The following is a 27,549-nucleotide window of genomic DNA, read 5'->3' on the forward strand; positions in this document are numbered from 1 at the left end:
CCAATGCAGGAGATGCAAGAGACACAGGTTCGATCCTCGGGTCAGGGAGATCCCCTGGAGGAGGAAATGGCAACCCATTTCAGTATTCTTCTCTGGACGCTTTCATGGACAGAAGAGCCATTGGGTGGCAAACAGTCAGATGTGACTGAGCACATGCACACAAGTGGTAAAAACAACAGGGACAGACCTGGGTTTGAATCCTGGCTTTTTGCCATCTAGTATCTCTGTGACCTGAATTAGATTTCTGACGGGCACAATGGACACCGCAAGCACCTCACTGCGAGTCACTGTGAGCATTTGATTCGCATGTTCCCTGCTCTGCTCCTCTGCCTCCAACCTAGGATGAGGGAACGACATGAGTTCCAGCTAGTGTATTTCCATCTGGCTTGATCCTTCGATGTATCCTTCTCACTTCCTATAAGTTAAGTTTTACCATTTCTCTAAAGTTTATTCTCACTCTATCCTGAACTGCCCATATCCTAGGGGCATGCGATATCTGCACGAAAAGCAAACCAGATACTTTTCCATTAAAACAAAACTGTCTTGTTTCAAGATTTCCCTGTTGCTGACCTGCCTCATTTCTGTTCCCTGCCTTACTTCACCTACAGTATCTGCTTGCTCCCTGACTCCGACTCTGCCATAACGACTAGTTTATATGTACACTTCACATTTGGCCTAGTTTCATGCCTATGCCCAGTTATTTTTAAAAATTAGTTTTAAAAAACAGGTAGCACATGCACATGGTATAAAAATAACTCAAACAGTACAGAAGGGTATGCAGTAAAAATGAAGTTCCTTTTCCATGCCCCCACCCTCTACCCACATGTTCTGTTCCCCTGAGGCAACCGCTATTACTGCTTTCTAGAGCGTATCCTTCCAGGCACATTTTACAAGCATCTATCTATAGCTACCCACTTGTTTATTTTTATATAAGTAGTGTTTTACTACTTACTGAGTTCTGAGCATTACCTTTTTTTCACTAATACATTTAAGATATCATTCTATTAAAAAACACAGATTTGCCTCATTTCTGAAATGGTTGTGAACTGTTCCATTTCATGGATGTACCCGTCCCCTAATGAAATAAGTCAGACTGTTTAGGATATTTTGCTGAAAACAATGATGTAATAAAGATATATGTATATTAGTTTATGCATATGAATGGATATTCAAAAGAGAAATCTGTAGAAGCTTAAGTGCTGGATCAAGATATTCATGCATTTAAAATTTTGCTTCATTTAGATCAGATGCTCTCCAAAGAGACTGGGACTACTTATGCTTTCGCCAACAGTGTTTAAGATTCCCCTCCAGCTCCAACAACCTGACCCACACTGTGATTAAACCTTTTGACCTTTGCCAAGGTGATAAGTGGAAAAACAGTACCTCATCATTTTAAGTCATAATTATTTTATATGAAGTTGCCCATCCCTTCATAAGCTTTTCAAAAATATCTTCATTTCCTTTCCTGTGAACTGTGATCAAATCTCCGATCTATTATGTTATTGGTATTTTCCTTATTGATTTGTAGGAGCTCTTTGTATATTAAGGAAATCCGTCCTTTGTCATATGTGTTGCAAATATTTTTTCGCAGTTTATCATCTGACTTTAAACTTATTTACAGTACTTTTCTGGAATTCAAAACTGTTTGGTTTAATGCAGTCAAATATATTACTTTTATCTTCTGGATTTTATGTCCTGCTACCAAAGTCGAACCTTTCCTCAATATAGATTTATATTTATAAATTTTTCTTTAGTACTTTTTCTTCTAGTACTTTACAGTTCCATTTATTTATTTCTTTATTTATGGCTGTGCTGTATCTTCATTGCTGCACTTGGGGTTTCTCTAGTTGCTGTGAGTGAGCTTCTCACTGTGGTGGCTTCTCACTGCAGGGCACAGGCTCTAGGGGGCATATGCTGCAGTACTTGCAGAGGGCTGGCTCAGTAGTTGTGGAGCATGTGCTCAGTTGCCCGTGGCATGTGGAATCTTCCTGAGGCAGGGATCGAACTCAGGTCCCCTACATTGGCAGGCAGATTCTTAACCACTGAACCACCAGGCAAATCTTACAGTTTCATTTTTTGTTCTTGTTTAACACTTTGATCTATTTGGAATTTACTCTCCCCAAATCTTACCTTTATATTTTGTCTCTATTCAGTTTTCCTCAGGTCAGTCAAATTTGACTTGTGAAGTTGAAAAGTCCATAGTCTACAAAAATTACTTTAACAGTATCATTCCCTGTTCTGGCACGTCCACTGTTTAAAACGTGGGATATCTTTCCTCCTCCCAATGGAAAATCACTCGGGAGAGAAAGCAAGGAAACCTAATGCAAAGGGTTAATGAATTATCAGACATGAAGCACAGGGCTGAATAATAAACGGCCTGCAGATAGCAGGATGAATGCCTCCTGAGCATCCAGCTGCGAGCCAGGTGCTGGAAAGAGATGCACAAGAGATGATTTCTGGCCTCGGAGAGTTCTGTCTTGTTTTGGAGAAAAAAATAAATACAAAACTCGGGACAGGATGTAAGGAGTTAAGGGAAAGAATATAATAGGGTGGACTAGAAACATGGACGGAGAAGGCAATGGCACCCCACTTCAGTACTCTTGCCTGGAAAATCCCATGGATGGAGGAGCCTGGTAGGCTGCAGTCCATGAGGTCGCTAAGAGTCGGATACGACTGAGCGACTTCACTTTCACTTTTCACTTTCATGCACTGGAGAAGGAAATGGCAACCCACTCCAGTGTTCTTGCCTGGAGAATCCCAGGGACGGGGGAGCCTGGTGGGCTGCCGTCTATGGGGTCGCACAGAGATGGACATGACTGACACGACTTAGCAGCAGCAGCAGAAACATGGAAGAGATGTATGAAGACCTAAGCCCAACTGTAAACAACAGGAAGAATTTAGACAGACAAAGCTGACAAGGAAGGGGATTTTGAGAGGGGGCAATAGAGGCAGGAAGAAAGGAGTCTAGCTTGTCTGGGGACCCATGGGAGATGGGATACTCTGTGCTAACTGGTGCTCCTTGGTATAAAAATGTACTGCCTGCTCCATTTGACCTCACAGGGTCATAACTTCTCACCTGAGATGTTTTCCTGCTAGTGGAGTCCCGTAGAACCATAAAGGGAAGTTTTTGGGAAATTGGTTTGACTTTCAGGCTCAGTGAGGAACCTAGTTTCCATGATATTTTTAGCTAAATTAATATATTTTAGAACAGTTCTAAATGAATAGAGGAAATGTTGGCTATCTTTACGTCCCCCTGCCAGGCTAAAGTGTTCTGCACCTTCTCTTGGCCTGGCACAGGCTGCCAACCTTCCTGGCAGCCTGGGACTCGGCAGGGACCACTCTGACTGCTCCCAGAACTGAGGTTCTACGCCAAGTCTGATGTACTCAATGAGATCGTGGGAGGCTCCCTCAAATTCTGCTGCTTTCGATTCCAGGAAACAGAGAGGATCTGGGGCTACAAAGGAGTCCATCCATGGCTTCTCCTTCAAGACTGACTCAGAGAGAAATTCTGGCCCAGAGCCCACTGTTCAAGGCTCCACCCTTGAGGAGAGCCACAGCCTCACAGCATCGCTGTCTGGAATCAGAGTTGGGCTTCACTCTGAATTGGCTTCTAAGTCAGGAAAATAATTTTTTTTTCTTTTTCTCTCCCTGTGACTTGGTGTTTGTTCTGACTTGGAAATGGTACACTGTGAGTTCAGGGTGAGCCAGAGGTTTGTTCTCGGTCTGTCAAGCCACTTTGATGATGGGAATAAAATCCTGGGAAAGAGCAAGCCAGCTGGACAGGAAACCAAGCCACAGGGTTTTGGTGGGTTTGGGTTTTTTTTTCCCTGCCCCCAGATGGAAAAATCCTGGCACAGGGCATGGTATAATAAAGATTGAGAGTGTTCAAAAAAAACTCAGGAGTGGTCGGGGTCTAACAAATGGGCTAAAAAACAGCATAATAGAGGTTTTAGAAGGAGTGAACAGGAATCAGGTACTATGAGGACTAAGTACATAAATAAAGCGAAATGCAGGCCTTGTTAAAACTTTCTTCCACTCTTTTTATCACTGGTCCCTTGACATATACCCACCCAAGAACTCGATCTCTGAACTTCATTAAACCTCCTGCCCTCTCTCCTGGAAGCTGGGGGAGGCAGAAGGCAGAGGAGAGAGAGTAAGGCTTCCCAGACATGTTTACAATGGCCCTAGTGTCTGGAGGACACCAGAAGCTCTTGGGAAGCCTGTGATAAATTATTCACTTCTTCTTTCCCTTCCGGAATCCCAGTGGCAGCAGAGATTTTTAACTGAAGCCCATTCATTCAGAAAACATTCACTAAGAGGAAATTGAGAGCCCAAATAATGCCAGGGTATGGATATATGAAGATGAAATGAGTCAGTGGCATTCGTCACTGCCCTCAAGAAACTTAGAGTCCTGAACTGCGTTTTTCAAACTGTAGGTTATGACCCATTTTGTTGGTTATGAAATAAACTAGTAGGTTTAGATGACCACCTACTAGTGTTAAGAGAAAGCCTAAGAGAAAGAAAGGAAGGAAGAGGAAGGGGGGATGGAGGAGGGAGGAGAGAGCTAGCTAGGGAAAGGGGGAGCAGTGAAAGATAATCACACTGCATCAAAGCAGTCAGGGTAAGCATCGCTCCCTTAAATTGTTATATATAGGATTTCTAGAAAATTTTTGTCCAGAATTTTTAATAAATTATCTTTGATATAATTTATAAAATGTGATAACTCTGAGTAAAAATATTGACTGATTTAGTCTAATGTCCTTTTCTTTTTCAGGTAATAAGTCACCATCTATTATACCAAATGGTATCAGTGGGGTATTCTTGATATCCAAAATGATGGTGGATAACATTCCTGAAATTAAATCTTCTAAATCTTGAGTAAATTCCCTCTCATCGTATTTTTCTACAAACTGTTCATATCTTATGTAGACAGTAAAATTTACATTATGTAAGATTTCACAGGTATGTTTGTGTATATATCCACACAGATATACACACGGGGAACAAAGATACATACTAAGTCATCTGTAAAATCTCTTTCTGGTTGTGAATGGCTGTCAGAAAACCTTGAAAGGCCGTGGTTTAGTGAGAGAAACACACAACCAATCATGTGGTATGATTGGTGCTCAAAGGAGGGTTGACAAGAGTAAAAACTAAGGGTGGGGTTGGGGGGAAACGCCTCGGTAAATCCAGAAATGCCTTTGCAGGAGGAGTCTAAGAGATGGACCGTGGGCAGAATGACTCCAGCAGAGGAAGCAGCATGTCCGAAGATGACGGCATGTTACATGTTTGAAAAAGAACAAGAAGTACAAAGGGGATGTGGAATGGATGGGACAGCAGGAAATGACGCATGATGACATGCCCCAAATGGAAGTGCTTAGGAGTGACCTTTCAGAGCTCCAAAAGCTCCAAATGGTCCCAGATGGGACCCCACTGGTCCACTGGATGGCTGGGGCCCCCAGGGCCCATTAGCATGCAGCCTTGGGAGGGTTCCCAGCAAGAAACAGACAGTTCACTTTGGACATATTTTTGCTTGTCACCTTGGATGACTTTTTCAGAAGAATTTACTGCCATCTTCAGAAGGCTGAAAACAACTGTTCTGGCTTTAGGCTGCTAGTGTCTGTTAAGGTTTGCTGCTGCTGCTAAGTCGCTTCAGTCGTGTCTGACTCTGTGCGACCCCAGAGACGGCAGCCCACCAGGCTCCCCCGTCCCTGGGATTCTCCAGGCAAGAACACTGGAGTGGGTTGCCATTTTCTTCTCCAATGCATGAAAGTGAAAAGTGAAAGTCACTCAGTCGTGTCCTACCCTCAGCGACCTCATGGACTGCAGCCTTCCAGGCTCCTCTGGTCATGGGATTTTCCAGGCAAGAGTACTGGACTGGGGTGCCATTGCCTTCTCCACTGTTAAGGTTTAAATCCTGAGAAATCTATCTTGACTTCAACAGTCAAGGTTGAAGGTCACTCCAGACCCCAGGGAATTACTCTCCCCTAGAATCCTGATTAGATTCATGGTTTAACTTTATTAATCTAGAAACCTTTACCAAGTACCATGGGGTGTATCCTACTTGGAAGAGGAGTAGAGAAGTGGACAGGTTCTGGCCTTGACGAGCTTATAGTCGTGTGTGTGTGTGTGTGTGTGTGTGTGTGTGTGTGTGTGTGGTGGTAGAGGGTGTATGTGGAGAAAAACAAAACACACACAAAACAATGTGAGAGAATATCATGGAGGAAGGGTCTGGAGATGTGGAAAGACTCCGCAACTGAATGCAAAGCGGGAATTTCAGACAAGAGAGTTCACTTTGCAAAGATCCAAAGATGGGAGCAAGCTTGCCGCATGCTGGCAAGAATGAAGTCCAGAAAATCAAACAGGTGCAGCTGGCCAGTTTGACAGCTTAGAATGACTCTGGGTCATGAGTCCTGGCAGGGGCCCATCATGGTCCATGGCAATCTCTCCCTCTAATCTGGGATCCTGTGTGAACTCACTCCCATTCAGCTCACATCTGGTCTGCACCACAGTGGCTACAAAGCCTCTTGCCATGGAGCCAGCACTGAGCTTAATGAAGCAGTATTCTGGGGACCACCACCAGGACTGAAATAGGCTGGAAAGAAGAAAGCCAGAAAAAAAAAAAAGAGGGAAAGGAGGTGAAGAGGGAGGCGGAAAGCAGGCAGATGAGAAGCTGGGCCACAGGTGGGAGGAGCAGAACAATGCGGCGGGGAAAGAGGCAGAAAAGGGAAGGCGGAAATGGTCTCTAACTGTCCCCACACCCTGCCACAGTCCCCTCACTGGACACATGTCGAGCCACACCATGTCCTGTACTTAAAACTCACTTCAAAGCCTGTCCTCTAGGAAACCGTCCCTGACCAACAATCAGAGACTGGCCTCGAAGAACAGTGGGAATGGCGGACGTCTCTTTGGACTTCCTCTGATCTCCCAGAGATCCCGCTGGCCATCTTTGTACTCCTCTGCAGTCTGAGACTCTGCAATGTTAGCTGTCCGCAGACCAGATGCCATCTTGCCTTACATTTGGCTATAAGAGGAAGAGCTGCCGCGGTGAGGAGCCAGGAAGTACTTCTCTGATGTGGGCCCCATGAAGTCATATAAATGTGGAAGTGTAAATTAAATAAAAAGGACCCCTCTCTCCCTTCTGATTTCCATTTTTACCACGGCCCCCAGCCAAGCAATCATTCCTATGACATTTCTGGAGAAACAATAGGGAATTTGTTTAAACCAAGATGCCAAATGGTCAGGAACTGCAGAATATATAAGTTCTTCCCCCTACTCTGTAACATACAGAATTCAGATCTGGATGCAGGGCCAGCTGGCAGCAGCACGCAGGGCCAACACCCCCTGTTAGCCACCCCCTGGCTGGCTAACGCCCGCTCCCGGCCCTGCTCATTTACCTTGTGCTTCCCCGGGGGAGGGGAGGCTGGTGGCAGCAGAAGTCCATTTTTATGGTATGTTCCAGCTTCCATCCAGCCTTTCTTGGTCTGGAGCTCTGCTAGTATTTATACTCACACCCACACATATGAGCTGCCCCACAGCCCTTCTATTGGGATTCTCCTTTTAAAGTGAAGCTATCTTCATGCCCTGCTCTGGATATTGACCAATGTGTAAGGAATTCTTACCAAGTTGTCAGGCACAAGGCAAGAGACCATGAGCTGTGAGTCTGTCCAGAAAGGGACCATATGTCCAAGCCATATGCACCCCTGGAAAGGCTACCTCGTGTCCGACTCTTTGCAGCCCCGTGGACTATACAGTCCATGGAATTCTCCAGGCCAGAATACTGGAGTGGGTTGCCATGCCCTCCTTCAGGGAATCTTTCCAACCAAGGGATCGAACCCAGGTCTCTCACATTGCAGGCGGATTCTTTACCAGCTGAGCCAACAGGGAAACCCTCCTTTGCCTCTGTGAAAAGAGGACCCCAACTACTCCACCAAGGTTCTGAGTAGGCACTTGGCAAAGGCCCAGGCAGTCTGCATAAGGCCCTGGGGCTCTGCTTAGGTCAAGGTCAAAGTCACAGCCGCCTCTGCTTCCCAGGGGAGTGCTGCTATATGAGAGGAAGCCCACAAGCTCAATGCCAAGGCTTTGTATTTCCCTCCAGGAAGGCTCACCTGCCTTTTCAGAGGACCCCCAGGGAGCCACCCACCCCTCCCAGAGGCCCTCATATTTTTCCATCTTTCTATTAGGCATCTTTTTCTCATTAATGTACTAACACTCAAGTTATGTGGAGAGAATGAGGAAAAAGAGACCTTGTGTGGGGGTTGGGATTTGTTCAAAGCCTGAAGAAACCATTTTAGAGGGTGTATGTTTTTTATTCCTTTTATGAGAGATGCATGTTTCCCCCCCTCTGTGACTTGTTTAAAAGTAAAGTTTAATATGCTGCCAGAGAAATTGCTGGTTAATAACTTAATAAGCAATGTGCTAGGGATTATGGGAGAAAGGTAGTGTCCAAGAAAACTTTTATTGTACAGTTTGGGGCTTGGATTAGCTTCAGTTATTACATAAAATGCTAACAGAAGTCCCCTTTCTTTTCAAACTTTAATTTCTTCCTAGATTATTTTTAAAAAATTAGAATATATAAGTGAGGTGAGTGAAAACTTCTAGTAGCTGCAAGAGAAGTCTGAATGTAGATCACAGGTGAGGATTTCTAACAGTACAGTCTGAACTTTGTTCATGAAATCTTGGCGAAGCACACGCTTGGAAATTAGCCCTGGCCACAAAAATAATATCAACTGCATTTTATTAAAAGTTTTATCTTCAAAAAACATTTTATCTTTAAAAGATTCTTGAGAGGAGAAAAATAGGCATTATTATTCCCATTTTTATAAATCAACAAAGTAGCTCACATAGCTCAAGTGACCTGTCCAAGATCAGGGCAGAAACCAAGAATAGCATCAAGGTTTTCTAGACAAATTGTATCTGTGCGTTCCAAACACAGTGTGATGAAAGGGGAGAGGCTGGGCCGAACAATTAGAGCATGTTGCTTTGCACGCTCTGGTGGCGTGTCCTGGTGGCCAGTCTGGAGAAGAGTGAGGTTCGAAGTACAGCTGTTTCTGTGTGGGCCACCAGAAAGGCCTGTTTTCAACATGGCCAACAAGACTGATAAAGACTTCATTATCTGACAATAAATATTCCCTATCTGCTTAGCTCTTTCGTATTTGCATGCCCATTACTCACTATGCTCTTTTCCACCTTCACCCACTTCCTATTTTGGATCTTCCAACTTAACAGATAAAAAACTGACACCTGGGACTTCCCTGGTGGTCCCGTGGTTAAGACTCTGTGCTTCCAATGCAGGGGGCCTGAGGTTCAATCCCTGGTCAGGGAACTAGATTCCACATGCCACAACTAAGACCCCTGAGCAGCCAAATAAGTAAATAAATGTTAAAACCAAAACAAACAAAAGAGGCCCCAGGAAGTTAGAGGCCACCCGTCACTGGTTAGCAGCTGAGCGGGGGGCCAGAACACAGACATGCTACCAGCGAGTATATCCTGCCCCACCTCAACCTCAGGGAGGCGTGCTCACAGCTAGAGTCTTTTCCACTCAACCAGGGCCTCTCAAAGTGACCCCCTGTAGGTACCCAGGAACACAGGGCCTTCGGGCTGGTAAGGGTCCCTTCCGGCTCAAGCGGGACTAAGTTCCTGATTGTGAGGGGAAGCTATTTCCAGAGACCTGCAGGCCAGTCCAATCGCTGAGGAAGGCTGGGCATCCCTGGCAGCGAGGAGGTGAGGCTTCGGAGGGTCTCTCTCAAACCCGCTCCCTTGACTTATTCACATAAGGCCTGCCCACGTGCCCCACAAGCCTTCGGAGGGTCAGCCCAAAGCCTGGCCAATTAGGACAAAGGCACCAGCGCTAAGTTGGCTCAATATGAGGAACAGAGAAGCAGGAAGCCAAGTGAGGCCTCCGGGAGTGTGCCTGCTGGGTCTGTGTGTTGCCGGAAAGTCTGCCCTCAAGTTACTGACTTCGGTTAAAAGCAATGTCTCCAGAACAGTAAGAAACAGCTATAGAGTCAGAAGAATTATGTACATACTAGCGCTTAGTAACATGTAAGCATGATGTGTGGGTCATGAAAAGCAGCCGTCAGTCAACTGAGGGTGGATTTCTGGGGAAAGGGGATCTGGAGAAGCTGAGTTGTATTGGCAAGAAGGTCTAGTGATGGGGTCCTGACCAAGGAGGGCAGCTCCTGAGAGAAGGCCCTGGGCAGCCCAGAGGCTGGGGGTGGCAGTGTTTCCTACAAGGATGATCCAGCCGCAGCAAAGGAAGCAAGAGGACCAAGAGGCAGAAAACCAATTTGCTCTTGAAATCCCAAATTTGGCTATCTTTGCAGCCAGACACAGCTGTCAAGTAGGAAGAAGTCACCTGTTCCTTGTGTCTATTTTCCTGTCTACAGATACTGGTTTGGATTAGATTCCTGTTTTGAAATAATAAGGGGGCTTTCCTGGTGGCTCAGACAGTTAAGAATCTGCCTGCAATGCAGGAGACCCAGGTTCAATCCCTGGGTCAGGAAGATCCCCTGGAGAAGGAAATGGCTACCTACTCAAGTATTCTTGCCTGGAGAATCCCATGGACAGAGGAGCCTGGCGGGCTACAGTCCATGGGGTCATAAAAAATAGGCCATGACTGAGCAACTAACACTTTCACTTTTTTCACTTTTTTGAAACAGGGAGTTAGGGTGCTCTTTGTCATCCCTCTGGGGGCTCCAGTGGTTGAGAAGCCATGTGGGTGGGCCTCCAGGCCCATATTTGCACCGTATTTGCCATCTCTATTATCTCGAACATCTTGAACTTCCACTTAAGCTTCTGTTTGAAGAAAGGATTCCACTGGATTAGATGATCTCTACATTCCCTTTCCTGTTATAAACTCTGTGGTTCTACGGTCCTCTTAGCAATGTTGAGCAGACAGTAACCATGAAGTCTAAAATGCCCATGGGCAGTACCTCTATTCCCATCACTAACTGCCCAGGCATGCAAAGGAGTTTCCAAGTACCAGACAGAGCTGGTGGGGTGCTACTAGGGAGCTTCTATGAACCTCCAGCAGGGGCTGGAGAGTTTTTCAGTCACTGAGAGAGGCTGGGAAGATGTAACACGCTCCTCAGTGTGTCTCATCCACATGGAGACAGCAGCCTATTTACTAGTCTGAGCTTACTGACTTCCTCTTCCCTCTTGGATCAGATTCAAATTCCTCTGGCTGACATTTAAGGCCTGCCACAACTGGTCTCTTATCAAATCTTGTACAGCTCTCCAAACACACCACGTCTTCTTCAGCTCTACACCCCCACTGGCCTAAATGCAAATACTTTCTCCACTAGTGTGTCCCTGACCGTGCTGTCCACCATCTTGATATGCTCTTTTCTCACCACTTACAGTGTTTCCAAATCACGCCCATTAAAACCCAGCTCAATTACCTAACTCCCCTAGGAAACCTTCCCTGGCTATCCCAATCCACATTCTTTTCTGAATTCTTATACTTAATATACATACTACGGAATTAAGAATTCTATATGAATGTCATTGTTGGTTTTTTTCCACATGGATAAGCTCTTTTCAACTAGACTGGATCATAACTAAACCTTGACAATAGAGGCCTAATTATATATATCTAAAGTGGTCTCTGCTTCTTAGGTGGCTCAGTGGTAAAGAATCCACCTGCCAATGCACGAGCTGCAGGAGACACGGGTTCGATCCCTGAGTCAGGAAGATCCCCTGAAAGAGGAAATGGCAACCTACTCCAGTATTTTTGCCAGGATAATCCCATGGACAGAGGAGCCTGGAGAGATACAGTCCATGGGGTTGCAAAGAGTCAGACACAACTGAGTGGCTGAGTATGCACGCGTGTACAAAAATGGTCCCCACAATGCTGAGCACTACTAAAATTCCTTTCTTTGTAAGTGGACAATGAGACCTACACAGCTTATTTAACATCATAGGCTCTATATCAGTGTAACTTCACTCATTCACCAATCTGTGAGAATTAACCTTACCTAACAATGAATGGCAACCCACTCCAGTACTCTTGCCTGGAAAATCCCATGGGCGGAGGAGCCTGGTAGGCTGTAGTCCATGGGGTCGCCAAGAGTCAGACACGACCGAGCGACTTCACTTTCACTTTTCACTTTCATGCACTGGAGAAGGAAATGGCAACCCACTCCAGTGTTCCTGCCTGGAGAATCCCAGGGATGGGGGAGCCTGGTGGACCGCCGTCTGTGGGGTCGCACAGAGTCGGACACAACTGAAGCGACTCAGCAGCAGCAGCAAGCCTTTAAAGACTTCTCCCTTCTCCTCAAAGATGTCCTTGACATCCCATCCCCAACTAGCTGGCTTCTATAATACACTTTGACCTCATTCCAGCATTTACCAAATTCTTACATGTTTACAGTTAATTAAATCCATACCCATGTTATTCACTTGGTTTTTGAAATAGGGACTATATCATTCATCTCTACATTCTCCACTGTGCCATCTGAATTGGCTTGGATTCATTGGTAATGGCTCAATGAAGGTAACCAAGGCGTTGATTTATCCAAAGGATGAAACATGTCACATGCTAAGGAAAAAAAGTAACCCACTATATTACAGTTTTACATAATATTATGAAAATGTGTTGAGGCCATTTAAAGCCTGCATCCCTTGCAAGCTGGGCAATGACAACACTGCCTGAATCTTCCAACAGCAATACCCCAAGCAGCTAACAGCTACAAGTGGAGCAAGACAGATCTTTCTGAGCGCTTTATCAAATGAATTACCACCTCCAGGCTAGGTTTGCAGATTTCTATATTTAAAACGTAGAAAGTTGGGGGTTGAATTCTTGATGCGCAGTTGCATAAACAAACTATTTTTATTTCTTGCTGTAGTAAGGAGGAAGCTTTGATCCTGGGCAACTTGTTCAAAGGCTCAGTTTAATATATTGATCACTTCTGAGTGCTTTTACCTGACTAGTTTCCATAAGCTCAGCCTGTCAACAAGAAATACCTCATGTAGTCTCAAGCTTCACTTCTTAAACAGCTTATTCCTTTAAAACTTGATGTAATTTTAAAAGGAATATCTAATGAAGAAAAGGTTTTGTGGACAAGGCTGTCCACTGCTTTGGGTTGAAATGTGCTAACTTAATGTTTCTCTCTGTTTTTAAAAATACAAACAGGATCTCATCCCGAGATATCATGACCTTGAACATTCCTGAGAAGTCTGAAAGGGAAGTGAACAAATGTCAACAAGCTTGGGTCTAAAATACACCAGCTTCATTTCTCTCATCATTCAAGTATGCACGAGGCTCAGAGAGACTTTGAATAGGCTGAGCTGGGGGATTAAAGATGGGCCCTGATGAGATTCTCCCTCCCTGGTAAAATCTGGGGGTTGAAAGAAAAGCAATTAAAAGGGGGAGGGGCGGGGGAGTACTGGGAAAACTTTTATTTTGAGAAAAAGAAAAAGAGCATAGAAGAAACAAACCCGAAGCAAACCCAACCCCCAGTAATGCCTGGAAACTTGCTATGTAAGTAACCATCCCTGTTAAGACTTGCTTCCCTTACAGTTTTGGCAGGGACCACAAATGACAGCCTTAGAATGCCACATGATCATCTGAATATTTTAACAACCCATCTCCACTGGATTCATTTCAGCAGCAGGGGAGTGAAATGCAACCTGCAGCTCTGGTGAAGGGCTAAGGCCCCTCGCAGGGCTTGTGAAAGAAGGACCTTTTCTTTGGGGAGGGGGCTGGTCCAGAAGATGCGAGGGATAGGGGGAGGGCTAAGGGACACTGGGACAATGGAATCTGACCTAAATCCCAGGATTTCTGCCTGGGAAGTATAGTCTCTTGTGTGAATAAATCTGGTGGTTAGAAAATAACTGCTGTCTTCAGCTGTAAAGCAAAACAGAACTCTAAACCAGGACTTCTGCAGCTGGCCACAGACCCCCCCTGGGGCAGAACTGGGATTGCCACACAAAAGCCAGCCTTAGCTTTGTCTCTATAAGCATATTTTTCTTATGTATTTAGATCCCAGGCCTTCCATGAGCATACCACCTCAGCTTAGAGGGGGCCAGTAAGAAGGCGAGAAAATGGGGAGAGCAAATGAGAGTATGGCTAAGTGGGTGGATACAGAAGGAAGTCTAGGGAGATGGAAAAGACATGAAGGAGGGCCTGGGTGGTGTCAGGAGCACTGACGGGAAGTTGTATAGGGGAAGTGAATGGGTCATACAGCTAACACTTTCTGCAAATAAGAATTAACTTGGGGAAACAAATAATTGGGTCTGGGACAAAGAGGAGGTCTTCAACAAACATAATAAACTCCTTCCATCATCTCTTCCCTCCATCAGCACTGATTATTCAAAAATTTATTTCCCAAGGTTGCTTCCCTAGTAACCTTGGGACCTGTTCTTGTATTCCTGAGAGCCTGTTTTTCTCACCAGTGAAGTGAAAGTTGCTCAGTTGTGTCCGATTCTTTGTGACCCCATGGACTTCTCCAGGCCAGAATACTGGGGTGGGCAGCCTTTCCCTTTGCCAGGGGATCCTCCCAACCCAGGGATCGAACCCAGGTCTTCCACACTGCAGGTGGATTCTTTACCAACTGAGCCACAAGGGAATCAGACTATTATTTCTCAACAGAGTATCAGACTATTATTATTTTTCAAAATGATGAATATTCACTGCATGCCAATGAAGCCTGGATCCTACCCTAGGCACTGAGTCCCCTGGGATGGCTGCCCAGACAAGGGAGTGTGGACTCCCCATAGAGGCCGTGTGGTCCCCTTTGCTGCAGGTCACACCAGACGCATGACAAAAGAATTCTGTGCTGATCCCTTCAGTAGCCTCACCCTCTCCTATGGCTCCAAGCTCCAGACACAAGCCCTGAGAATGAGGGGGTGAAGGTGGGAGTATTTCAAAGGGCAGGGTGATCCACAGTGGCTGACTCTCTGATCCTTGGCCCTCAAATGGGCACTGTCTCAGAAAGCAGCTTTGGAATCACCTTGGAGCTCGTCAGAAAAGCAGAATCTCTGGCTCCACCCCAGGCCTACTAAAGGAGACTCTTCATTCTAAGGGCCCCACAAGGTGATCCATGTGTACATTAAGGTCTGAGAAGCACTGTTATAGAAAATGTTCAGTTACCACCATTCAAAGCCCTGACTTAAAAACACTGGCTAGATAGAGGCAATGTGGTCCAGTAGAAAGAGCCTGACAAGGAGCAGGGAGTTAAGCCCTCCAGAAACGTCAGCTGTTATCAGGTAGTTGTTACAGCCTGGTCAGCTGTTTGAACACAGGCAAATCCCTCCTCTCTCTGGGTTGCACTTTCCCACATGCATGGGGATGGGAGGGAACTACAATAACTTTATGATTCCTTCTGGTTCCAAAGTTCTAGGTCTACGGCTCTATTTGACAAGACTGTTTTGCTGCTTTCTCCATACTAAAGTAGGGGCTTTAATAAGTAGTTTCTATGCTTAATACGGCCTGGCATACAGCAGGGCTTAATAAATATTTGTTGAATGAATGGGCAACAAAATGAATGGCCAGTAATGGAACAATGGTAAGGTCAACTTAATGACTGATTTTTCAGGTGACAAAAATATGCTATCTTTAACAAATGATGTTTTCAAAGACTTTTTTCTTAATATAAAAATAGGCAAAAAAGCATTTTACTTTTAGTGATGCATAGACAGTAAAAACTAGACAGAAAAGCAAGAAAATAATTATCATAAGAAGTCTGAACAATAACCTTAGAGGAATGATAAAATACAAAAAGAGTTTTTTAAATATTTGTCATTAAAATTTTAAAAAATTGTGATAAAATAAACATAGTATAAAATTGACCATCTTAACCATTTTAAGTGAACAGTTCGGGAGTGTTAAGCACACGCACGTGGTTGTGCCAGCAATCTCCAGAACTCTTTTTCATCCTGTAAAATGAAAGCTCTCTGAGTAGAACCCTAACTATTCGCTTTCCTGCCAGCCCCTGGCAACCACCACTCTACTCTGTCTCTTTGACTTTGACTACTCCAGGAACCTCACATAAGTGGAATCGTATAGTATTTGTCTTTCTGTGATGGGTTTATTTCACTTTGCACAACGTGCTCAAGGTTCATCCATGTGGTACTGTGTGTTAGAATTTTCTTCATTTTTAAGCCTAAATAAGGTTCTCTTATTCATACCATATTTGTTTATCCATTCATCTATCAATGGACACTTGGGTTACCTCTACTTCCTGCCTACTGTGAATAATACAACTATACCACATACAAATATCTCTTCATGACTCTGCTTTCAATTCATTTGGGTCTATACCCAGAAGTATAATTGCTAGATCATATGGTAATTCTATTTTTAGTTTTCTGAGGAAACCCCCTACTATTTTCCATAGCAGCTACACCATAAAGAGTTTTCACATCACACACACACACACACACACACACACACACAGAGACACGCCTGCTCACCACAAATACCAGACCCTGCTCACCACAACAGAGAAAGCAACAAAGACCCAGGGCAGCCAGAAATTAAAAAAAAAAAAAAAAAGCCCATCCAAAAAAAAAAAGAAGACTCTTCAACAAATGCATTCATATACTGTTAAATGGAAAAAGTGATAACTTATATACATACAGCTTAATTTCAACTACATTCAAAAAAATACAGGAAGAAGGATGAAGTAACTATGTATATAAAACTGTTGACCAGTAACAGTGGGTTCCACTGGATGTTGGTGAGAGCAGACTTATATTTTCTTCCCTAATTATCTATGATAAACACAAACTACACTGATAGTCAAATAAAAAGTGAAAGAAATTTAGTAGGACACATTTTTCTTCTTGGGCATCACACCATCCATCGCATGGAGTCTGATAGCCCATTTAGTTTACTGCATTTATTCAAAGGGCATGCGCGCGTGCACACACACACACACGTTTTTCCTTTTATAACCAAAGATGATAGATAACCAGGCTGATTTCTGAAAAAATTTAAAGCCCCAAATACAGTAATTCCAACTCTCAATCAAAGGAAATAAATCTTTTCTCCTCTTACTCTTACTTAACAGGGCTTTTTAAAGTCCTTCCCATCCAGGCAGGACCTGTGGTCCAGCTGGGACGGCAGGGCTGGAATCTGCATAGAGCTGGGGCAGCACACAGGGCTGCGAGTGGGGCTGTGCTGACTTCCTCGTCACGGTCCTCACAGCCAGCCTCGCCAGGCCAGCAGCTGACCCCTATTCCCACTTGGTTTTTGGCCTGGGTCAGCTTAGTTTTCTTCCAGTAGTTGGTAAACCGTCTTTGCACCAGGAGAGAGATAGTAAACTGGACTGAGGAGAGAGGGATGGTGGGGAAAGGGGAAGGAAGGGACTCGAAGGATTAATGAGCTGATTTCCATTAAGGCTTTGACATCTTGGAATGAAAAGCGGACTGTAAGAGCAGAAGCCCAGTCCTCTACTCCGGCCATGCTGCCAGCTGGCCATTCATCACCAAAAATTCCCCAACAAATCCATGGCTGTTGCTTAATCACCTCATATAAATCTCTATTAATCTTGCAAAGTCAAAACACAAATATATGACAAAAGTCTTTATGTACCCTCGATTTTGTGGTCAAAATGTTAAAAAATGGAACTGATCATCCAATGGTTCCAATGAACTTTTTTTTTAAACCTCCTTTTGGGGAATAAATAAATGACCTCCTTACTAATGTTTTAGTGTCTATTAGACTGAATAAACTCAAGCTAAATGATCAAATAAACTGAAGAAGAAAAAGCTGTTGGTGCTAAAATTTGAACCGACTTTTTTTTTTCTTTGCAATAACAGCGATGTTTCAAGCTAAACTCAAACAGAAAATCCTTAGCAGGCACAAAGGAACATTTACTATTCCTCTTTCGTAAATTGCTGGGGACATAAAAAGGCCTCTTCAGCAGTGAAATTTGGAATACTTTGTATTATAACATCTTTCAGGGAAAAGCATATGAGAATATAAGTCAGGGGCTGGCTTTAAGAAGGGCCCACCCGGACCCAGAAGTGGCTCGTCTAAGCATGGAACTCCCAGTGCAGACAAACAGCTCTTAGGACAACACTCTCAGAAGACCTCAAGGACAGGGCAGGCATGTGGCAGGCTGAGGCTTCATCACTCATACCCGATTCTATACTTTCCTATTTAGGAAATTCAAAGTTATCCTGCCAGTGACATGCATAATCCAGAAAAACTGACACATGGGTTTGGGATATGTTGTGTTCTGGCCATGTGTTTTCCTCTCAAACTCTATTCTAGGCTCTGAACACATCCTGATTAATATGGTAAAAGTGTGCTGTGGAGTAAGAGGAAGCCTGGTGTTACAGACCACCCACAGAGTGTAAAGTTCACACTTGGATAATAAAGAGTTGACTGTACTGGAAACATAAAAGTGGCTTTCCTAGACTCTGGGCAAGGAAGTTGGAAACCCAGCGAATTCCAGTGATTCATGTCTTTGTTTTCTAGGCTGGAAAATCATGGAGGAAAATCAGAGAAGGGGAGGGAGAAGGATAATGAAAAGATTAGATTAGGAAACTGCAACAGGAACCACAGGGAAGGCCGAGAGGATTTTTCTAGCTGAAGAGGAGGCTGGTGGCAGCTTTGTCATCCATCCTCAGGCACTGTGCAACATGAAGGTCCATTCAGATGGCTGGCCTGTTACTCCATCTCCTCCTTCCAAGAAGGAACTGACTCAGGAAGCCAGCAGATGATGAATTTCCTTTTTTTTTTTTTTCCTGTCTTCAACTTTTTATTATAGAAGTTTTAAAGAATATACAAAAGTAGAGAGAATAACATGATGAAGCCACATAGACCCATGACCAGACTTTAACAATTATCAAAGTATGTCTGCTCTTCTTAATCCTCTCTCCTCCCTCAAGCTGTATTAAAGCAAGTATCAGACATCATAAAGATGATGAATTTCTATGAGATTCATCAAGGGGCAGCAAACTAAGGGGGGCAGAATGTTCTTCTGTACAGAACTTGAAGAATAGGAGATTCAGATTTTGTCTTGGGGCAGTCCTTGCTGGAAGCAGAGGTTTCTATAGGATGATTTCCCTGACTTCCTGATCCCCAGGAATAACAGCTACGAGGACCAGGCCCACTAATTGGTAAGCAGAGAACATGAATATGATCACAGCTCCTATTCTCTCAGAAAAGATATCTTGGGACCTTGTCTAAAAGCCACACAGAGGCAAATGATACTACGCTTAAGGGAGCAGTTTTTGGAGAGGAAACAAAAATTGGACTAAAAATGAGAGGCTCACCATTAACCATCCCTATATTGGCATTTCAGATACTAGAGAATTTCCCATCAATAACCCTGGTCAAAGCTATAGTTGCTTAGAAAACATACAGCCTCACATCTCCACTCATTGAGAAATTCTTCATTAGATCCCTTTCTTTCTTTCTTTTTTAAATATATTATTCATGTATTTGGCTGCACTGGGTCTTAGTTGTCGCACTCGGGGTCTTTGATCTTCACTGTGGAATGTGGGATCTCGTCCCCTGGCCAGGGATAGAACCTGGGTCCCCTGCGTTGGGAGTGTGGAGTCTTAGCCACTGGACCACCAGGGAAGTCCTTGGGCCCCTTTCACCTAAAGGTCTCCTTTAGGACTCTTGCACTGTGTGGCTTCCATGTATTTCCTCAGTCCCATTTTCTGCCACACATCCTTTACACTTTAGGTTTCAGAAGAGCTAACTTCTGTGTAGTTCTCCACACTTATCAAGGCATTCCACATTGCTATGTCTTTACCTATGACATTCCCTGAGCTTGGAATACCCCTCATCTGTCGTGACCACTTGGCAAAATTCTTAACTCTTGAAGGCATGCTGCCCACCACCCACTAGGCTACTCCTATACCTACTATATACTTTTGTTACCACGCTTTCCATATTCAATGAAAATAATTTATTTACACATCTTTCTTACCTGCTGGATGGGGCTCCTTGAAGCCAAGGCTAGTTCCTTCTATATCTTTGCATCCCTACAGCTCCTAACACTGAGGTTATTATGTAGTCTATGCTCAACGAGACTTTGCTGAATTCCACTGATTTGTGGGTCTCACATTAGCCATTGTTTGCCTCACCATGTAAGGTGGGGAGCCCAAGGAAAGTGAACAACAGCACATTTTTTGAAAAATAAAAAAGAGGCTGCTATGTTAGACAACCAAGATACTAATCATTAATCAAAGGCAACATGCTACAGCATGGAATGTGGTAGGCTGTGGGCCTCTGCTGGACTCCTTTCTCCTGGAATCACAGAGCATGCACACGGGGGTGGTAAATCCTCGCAGTAACACTGTCCAACCAATATCAGGTTCTGAGACACAGATATCGAACACGGTGTTACACAGAGGCCTTCCTGTATATTCGAGAAAATTGAGAAATTCTTCTTACTCCATCTTTCACACAGAAAATGCTTTAAGTTTCAGAATAAACTAATGATGGCAAGGATGAAAAAAAAAATATGTATCTAGCCTCCTTTGCCTGGCTTATTCAAGCTCCTCCACTACATACCTAAAATGGCAACTTGTATCTTTTTCTTATTCAGCCCCTCTGGGCCCCTCTGCGCCGGCTTAAGTCTTACACAAGTCTCTCATCTCTGAGTTGCCATGGTGTCCGGTAGTCTGTATCACATGATTCAGTCAATTGCTGCCTTTCATTGCTAGGTTCTCTAACACAGGACTGGGCACATAGCAGATATTCAAAAAACCAAACTGGTAGACAGATAAAAAGCCATAGTACATGCCCCCCCCGTCACCCAGCAGTTTTAGAAAAATTGTCAAGAAAATATTTTTCTTTCTTTACCACAACCCAAAGTTTGAAAAAGATATATAACTCCAGTAAGTTTAGAAAACTCATGCCAGTGACTTCTAAAACTCCCAAAACCAGGAACAGTATTTCTCCAGTGTATTCCTAACCCCCGATAACTCCATGCTCATGTGGGGCTTTAACATACCTCTTGGCCAGCCAGAGCTTGGCTTTGGTACAAACAGCGACGTCAGCCAGTTCCTGCTGAAAGTATGTATTCATTCTGTATTTGGAGTCTGAGAAGGCTTGTAACAAATGAAAAACCTAAACCAAAAAAAAAAAAAAAAGAGAGAGAAAAAGCAATATCCTGCTGTGAAAATATATTTTTCCTAAATGTCCAGTTCTTCCCTTTTAGGTTTCCTCAAAATATTCCCCTCAAAGAAAACAGACACCTGCAAAATGTGGCTCTGGTCTCTTTGCAGGAAAAGCATGTTGATCTTGGAAGGACGCAGCAAGTGGTAAAAACCTTATGTCTTTCATCTGTACCTGTGCTCTGAGTTCCTTACCAAGTCTAGAAAAAGATGACTATTCTGTGACCAGTCATTAGATGCAAGAGTTTATTACTTATAAACAGCCTAAAAATTTATTTTAGCAAAGAAATACAAACATCTTTATCTTAGCAGTCTCATGAAAAAAAAAAAAAGTACTTAAAAAAATTATTTCTGCATTTATTTATTTTGGGCTGTGCTAGGTCTTCGCTACTTTGCACAGGCTTTTTCTCTAGTTGCGGAGGGTGGGGGTTACTCTCCAGTTCCAGTGCATGGGCTTCCCATTGCGGTGGCTTCTCCTGTTGCAGAGCAGAGGCTTTAGGGTACCTGGGCTCAGTAGTTGCGACTCCCTGCCTCTAGAGCACAGGCTCAAGGGTGCACAGGCTTGGTTGCTCCACGGATCCTCCTAGATCAGGGATCGAACCCGTGTCTCCTGCACTGGCAGGCAGGTTCTTATCTCCTGAGCCACCAGGGAAGCCCCTCAAACAGTATTTTTTAAAGTCAAAATCTTACTATACAGGAAAAAATCAACTGTCTGTGAGTCTAATCTGGTTTGGGGTTTATCAGAATGGGCTTGGCTGAAGAAGCAGGCTATAATGATGCCTGCCTTTGCAAATACTGGATAGTGATGCTTGTAAACTACTGAGATTTTTTAGATCTTTTCTAAGATGTCAGGAGCTGAGGCAGCAGTGCAGAACCCTGCTTTCTTACTCTTCCATGACATTATACATTAGAACTAAGCAGAGCAAGACAAATCCTGTTGTCTCTCTCTAGCTGCCTATATTTAGAACGAAGGCCACAATTCCAGCAAGGCCATGGCACAGGCCATGTGTGTGTGTACTGGTTTGTGTCCATATGTATGCCTTGGGTTCATTCAGTCATGACACTAACAAGGCCTCGGTGAGAAGTACTAACCTGCAGCAGAGAACAAAAGTGGATGAGGGCATAAACGAGATCCATAGACCTTAACTAGTGTCAAGGGAAAAGACATGTCAGAGAAATCCTTCAGCTCCTTTATCAAGGGGAGGAGGAGGGTGGAGCAAAGCAAGCACAGATAAACACATCAAGAACTTGGAAAGCCTATTTTAATAATCAGAGTGTTTTCTCTTTCTGTTGTATCCTTTACCAGGGCTGCAGATGATTCTTTCTAAACGGCAGGATTCCACTTTTTCTTCTCTTTCTCTCCTGTCAATGAAGGGCATAACTTTGCAAGTTAAATATGGAAAGGAAGTAATGAGAAAAAGCAAAAGGTCAAGATAAGAGATCCAGAGCCATCAGACCCTAAATGGGGTCTGAGCAGGCAGGTTTTCCTGGGTCAGAGATCTGCAATTTCCAACAACAAATATATGCTGTGCGAGCACCTCTGGTTTAGAGTCAGTTTTGATTATTTTATTGTGTGGAACTGCTATTAAATTTTTTTTTCCCTAAATAGGAGAAGGCACACAAGTCCCAGTGTGGAGCCTGAAAATGCTTTCTCTAATAATGGATCTGTTATTTCAGAAGCAACAGATCAAATATCACTACTTCACCACACCCCCATGGGGACCCATACCGCCCGTCGTGAAGTCTGGAGCAGTGGTTCTGGCTGGGGCTTCTGTTCTTATGTGGTGACTGCCAGAGTGAAAAAAAATCACCTCCCTCTGCCCGAATCCCCACCATCCTGAGAGAGTTGGCAAAGCCACTGGGCCTTGCGTTACTTTTCTCCACAGCTGCACAGAACCAACCACCGGGGCTTTTCATGGTGTCACAGGACTGTAATTAATCAGCAGACACCAGCAAAATACATGACTTTGGAATTTACTTATAAAGAAAGCTGTGAGATTTTTCAAACGCCTCTCATTTAGAAGCAATCACTTCAAAAATAACTCCTGATGGATGTTTAAACTTCGTCCTATATTTGCTCACCTTACTTGGCAAAAACAAGGCTGTTTTTGAAACGGTTGGTAGCTCTGGTTTATGAAAACCAGCCTATGAGCCCATCAATTCTGTCACCTCGGGCACAAACCAGACAACAATTGTGATCCTGGTTATTCACCAGGAACGGAGTGCAGTCTATTTACATGGGACCAATGGTGGGGAACGGAGTGCGGTCTATTTACATATGGGACCAATGGTGGGGGAGGGTAGACTTAGAAGAACCTTGGTGGAAATATACATGCAGGAGAAACGGAGCAATATATGTGATAGACAGGGTCAGAGGAGACAAGGAAAATGGGGACAGGGGAGGAGGGGGAGAGAAGACAGAGGGCGGCGAAAGCAGAAAAAGAGGCTTGTAAGCCATGTCTGAAACAGATTACGGTGCTTGAGAAAAAGTTTTCTTTAAAGATAATTAATGAAAATGTTTGAATATATGACTACCTTCCTATCACATGAAGACTGCTGGGTTTGAGACTTCCCTGCTGGTCCAATGGTTGAGATTCCATGCCTCCAATGCAGGGGCTGAGGGTTCAATCCCTGGCCAGGGAACTAAGATCCCACACTATGTGCGGCATAGCCAAAAAAAAGAGTGCTGGCTTAATTCTCTCAAGGAAAATGAGGCCATCCTTTGCATCAAGTCCAGAAGTGAGGCCAGACTTCTGGAACTCTGGTCCAAGGTCAGGTCTGGGAGTTCCAGGAAGCTCCAGTAAGGATCATTTGTCCATCAGCTCTGCAAGGATGGCAGAGGTGAGGCAGCTCCTCCCCCCAACTCCCTTTCTGACGTTCTGGTCCAGAGGAACTTCTGAGCAAACTGCGTGGCCAAGTCCAGGCCTGGGATAATTAGTAAACTGCACTAAACCAAACACAGAGAAACCCAAGCTGCCAGACCCGGATGACGACTAACTGGACCCACAGGAGAACCCTGAGGAGTTCAGTGTCACTTTAGGTGTCCCAAGGTGGCAACGGGATTCCAACATTCAGTCCAAAAACATTTATTAAACAACTATTATGACCAGGCGCTATCCTAGGGGCTGCGGCCGAGAACACACAGAATCCCTGCTTTCCTGCAGCTTACATTCCAGTCGTGGATAAACAAAAATATCAGTCGTTTCCCAGACTCTGCCTGGTTGGGATTTATAACCTGCACAATGGCCTCGCCATCGCTCCGCTCTTCCACGTGACCTTCGAGCCTCCACCACAAGCATTTGCTGAGCTGATGCTGATGTTTGGTGCCTCCTCCTCTAGTATCTCTGCCTTTAGGACACACACCCATGGGTTTGGTGAGCTGCTGGTGGCGCCAACCCCAAGTTAGGAGCAGAGTCACAGAGCTGGATAATGCACACTCCTTACTCCATGGATTCCTAACCTAGTGGATTGCTAACCCAGTGGGGAAATCAGGGAGGCTGGATCAATGATCAGAATGCAACCCTGTTGAAGCGGGTGAGACAGACTTCGGAGCCAAGTGGACTTTGGTGGAAACCTAGTTTCTAGCTGTAGGGCTTTGGGTCACTTGTTTACCCCACAGTAAAGAGTACAATATTATCTAAAATATAATGAGTATAATATTATTTGTAATACAAAGAGTACAATAATATCTATCTGGTAGAACTACAGAAAGATTTCAAAGAACATATATAGATAAATAGATAGTACTTGGCACATGTTAGGCACCTGATCAAAACGCTAGTTCTCTTTTTCCATCTCTTCCCTCCCTTCTAGCCCTCATTCCAAAAATAAACAGAGAAGGCTTTGCAGGAAGAATGATACCCATATGTGGCCTTGAAAAGAATCTTGCCAGAATTGGGAGGAAGAATACACAAGCAGAGGAAACTGAATTATTAAAAAGTGTTAAAGAGTATTAAACTATTGGTATTGCCAACAAAAAAGTGAACATTAAGATAAACTATGGGCTTTAATTAATTTTTAATTTAATTTAAATTAATACATATAAAATAATAAATAAATATACTTTATAATGCAAAATAATAAAATAAATGAAAAGTAGTTTATTTTATTAACTAAATTAATTAATTTAGTTAATAATGATGTATCAATATGGGTTCTGTAATTGTAATAAACATACCACTCTAATGCATGATACTAATAACAGGAGAAAACTGGGGAGAGGGGACGGGGAAGAGAGGAATAACGTGGGAACTATCTGTACTCATGGTTTCTGAAAATCCAAAATTGTTCTACAAAAACCCCATTCAGTAAAAGAAAAATATTGGGACTGCTCAGGGGACAGCAAATAGTTGCATGTAACAAGAGCGGAGCCAGGATGTGTGCAGGGTGGTGGGAGACACAGCTGAAGAGAGGGGTCAGGTTAGACAGGGAAGGATCTCAAAGGCAGAATCAAGGGATGTGTGCTCTGTTCTGGAGACAGCAAAGACCTCTTCAGAGATCAGATCTCCAATTCGAAAAGGAAAGGCCAGGGACAGTGAGGAGGCTGGGTCAGAAGGGGTCGGGTGAGGGAGACTGTTGCCATCTAGACAAAAGGTGGTGGGGCTTGAAACCAGAGCCTGTAAACCAAGAACAGACTGTGGACCAAAAGTGGCTGCAGATGTTTTATTTGGCCTACACGGTATTTTGAAATCGCCATTGTGTGAACTGGGAGATTTCACATCAAAATCAACCTGATGTCGAAACTCTTTGGAAAAATGAGAAGATCCGACAATTTTGTGACACCCCTACTTCATGCCAATCTAAATGATGGCAGCAGCAGAACGCAGAGGGAAGGATGTAGCTGAGAGACGTCTTGGAGGCAGGAGAAGCAGGACCTGGCAGTTGCTGAAGACCCAGCATTGAAGGTCAGGAAAGAGACCTTCCCCCAGGGCAGCTGGGGATGGAGGGCCAGGCTTCAAGACCAGGATCATGAGAATAGGTGGCAGGACTGGGAATGAAGGATGGGGAGTTAATGAGTTGGATCAGGAATATCCATGTGACGCTTGTTAGGGTAATTTATCTTGCAAACCAGGAATTCTTTTGAGAGTGAAAAAGAGCTCTATTAATAATCATACTGGGACAGACTGAGACAGTTGGTAACCTCCAGCCATGGCAGACCCCTTGGAGAAAGATTAGAGTGGACGTAGGGATGTCTCCAGCACACACACACACACACACACACACACACACACACACACAACCCAAAAACAAAAACAGGAGAAGGCTTTATTGACTTAAGATAGTTGTCAGAAGGAGACAAATGCATACAGAAAGCGACCAAGTACGAACCAGCATCCTCACCCCCGACTCTCACAGGCCTGGGCCGCCCAGAGATGAGGCGGTTACACCTGCTCTGAGGAGGAGTGGTCAGGAAGCAGCTCCTGGACCTAAGACTTCTTGCCCCTGAGATGCAAGCCTTAATGAAACTCTGGGAGAATCTGAGACGAGTTTGGAGAACAGTCAGCCTCTGCCCACCCTCATCCCATGCTAAACACAGAGAGACTGAGGGGCGCCCCCAAACATCTTGGTAAAGCATGGGGTCCATTTTCGCGGCTTTGAATCTCAAAAGTGACTCCACAGAGCAAATGGAATGCTCTTTGAATACATGCCACAGGCCTAAAGAGAGTCGTGAGTCAGACTCCTGGAAGAACTTGCGCTGCACCAGTGAAATACGTCTGGTTTATGCTATTGGACTAAAATAGTGACTTGTGTTAGACAAGATCAAGATGATATATGGCTGTTTGGGAATGCAACGCTAAGATGGCTTTTCCTCTCCACCAAGCATGGCTTCTAGGCAATTTCCCCCCTTATAAGATCAACAGCAGCTGAGTTCCAGAAACCAGCAGGATTCAGCAGTAACAGGACCAGGTTTAGGCAGGCCGTGAAAAAGGACAACTCGGAAGAGAAAAGGGATGTTCATTTCATAGGTCAGATATAAATGAGGTGAAGGTATCCTTATCAGGAACAATCCTGCTGAAGATCCACAAATCTATCCCCCTTTGCAGCTGTATTTATTTCCTTAAAAACAAAAGCCTGGTCTTCTTGGACAGCACGCAGACTGGGGGCGAACACTTCTGCCCCTATCACATTCAGCCCCAAGTATAATATTCCTGTATCTGCTACTCTGCCTCCTGGCTTTCTCCCCACGCTGCTCCAACCCCCACAGCAAAGTTAGAGCCACATTTTTCCAAGCTCAGTGTTTACACAGGATTTTATTTCGGCTGGTAAAACATCTGTATTTTTTCAAGGACTTAAATAAATGATCTATGCCGGGAATGTACAGTATAGGGTGATGTCAGGCCCCCTTTTCTTTTCGACTCACTGGGCAGAACAGGCAAACATTGTTTCAGCCTGTAGCTGGGAATGTGAATATTTATCCTGTCGACTTAATTCATACAAACAGAACGAAAGGCAGGCAGGCAG

The 27,549-nt window shown here is 44.2% G+C and overlaps 1 protein-coding gene across 10 annotated transcripts in view; it reads right to left on the minus strand.

Moving 5' to 3' along the window:
• Positions 1-27,549, minus strand: part of THADA (THADA armadillo repeat containing) — a 332,984-nt gene that overhangs the window by 83,368 nt on the left and 222,067 nt on the right. For 9 of the 10 annotated variants that reach the window (XM_025260937.3, XM_025260934.3, XM_044925857.2 and 6 more), the window contains one exon: positions 20,925-21,040. The exons of the other annotated variant lie outside the window; for it this stretch is intronic. In XM_025260937.3, coding sequence (XP_025116722.2) covers positions 20,925-21,040 — 116 coding nt within the window. The remainder of the gene's footprint in view (positions 1-20,924; positions 21,041-27,549) is intronic. 10 annotated transcript variants of the gene reach the window in all.

Source organism: Bubalus bubalis, chromosome 12, assembly GCF_019923935.1.
Source record: "Bubalus bubalis isolate 160015118507 breed Murrah chromosome 12, NDDB_SH_1, whole genome shotgun sequence".
Classification (NCBI taxonomy): Eukaryota; Metazoa; Chordata; class Mammalia; order Artiodactyla; family Bovidae; genus Bubalus; species Bubalus bubalis.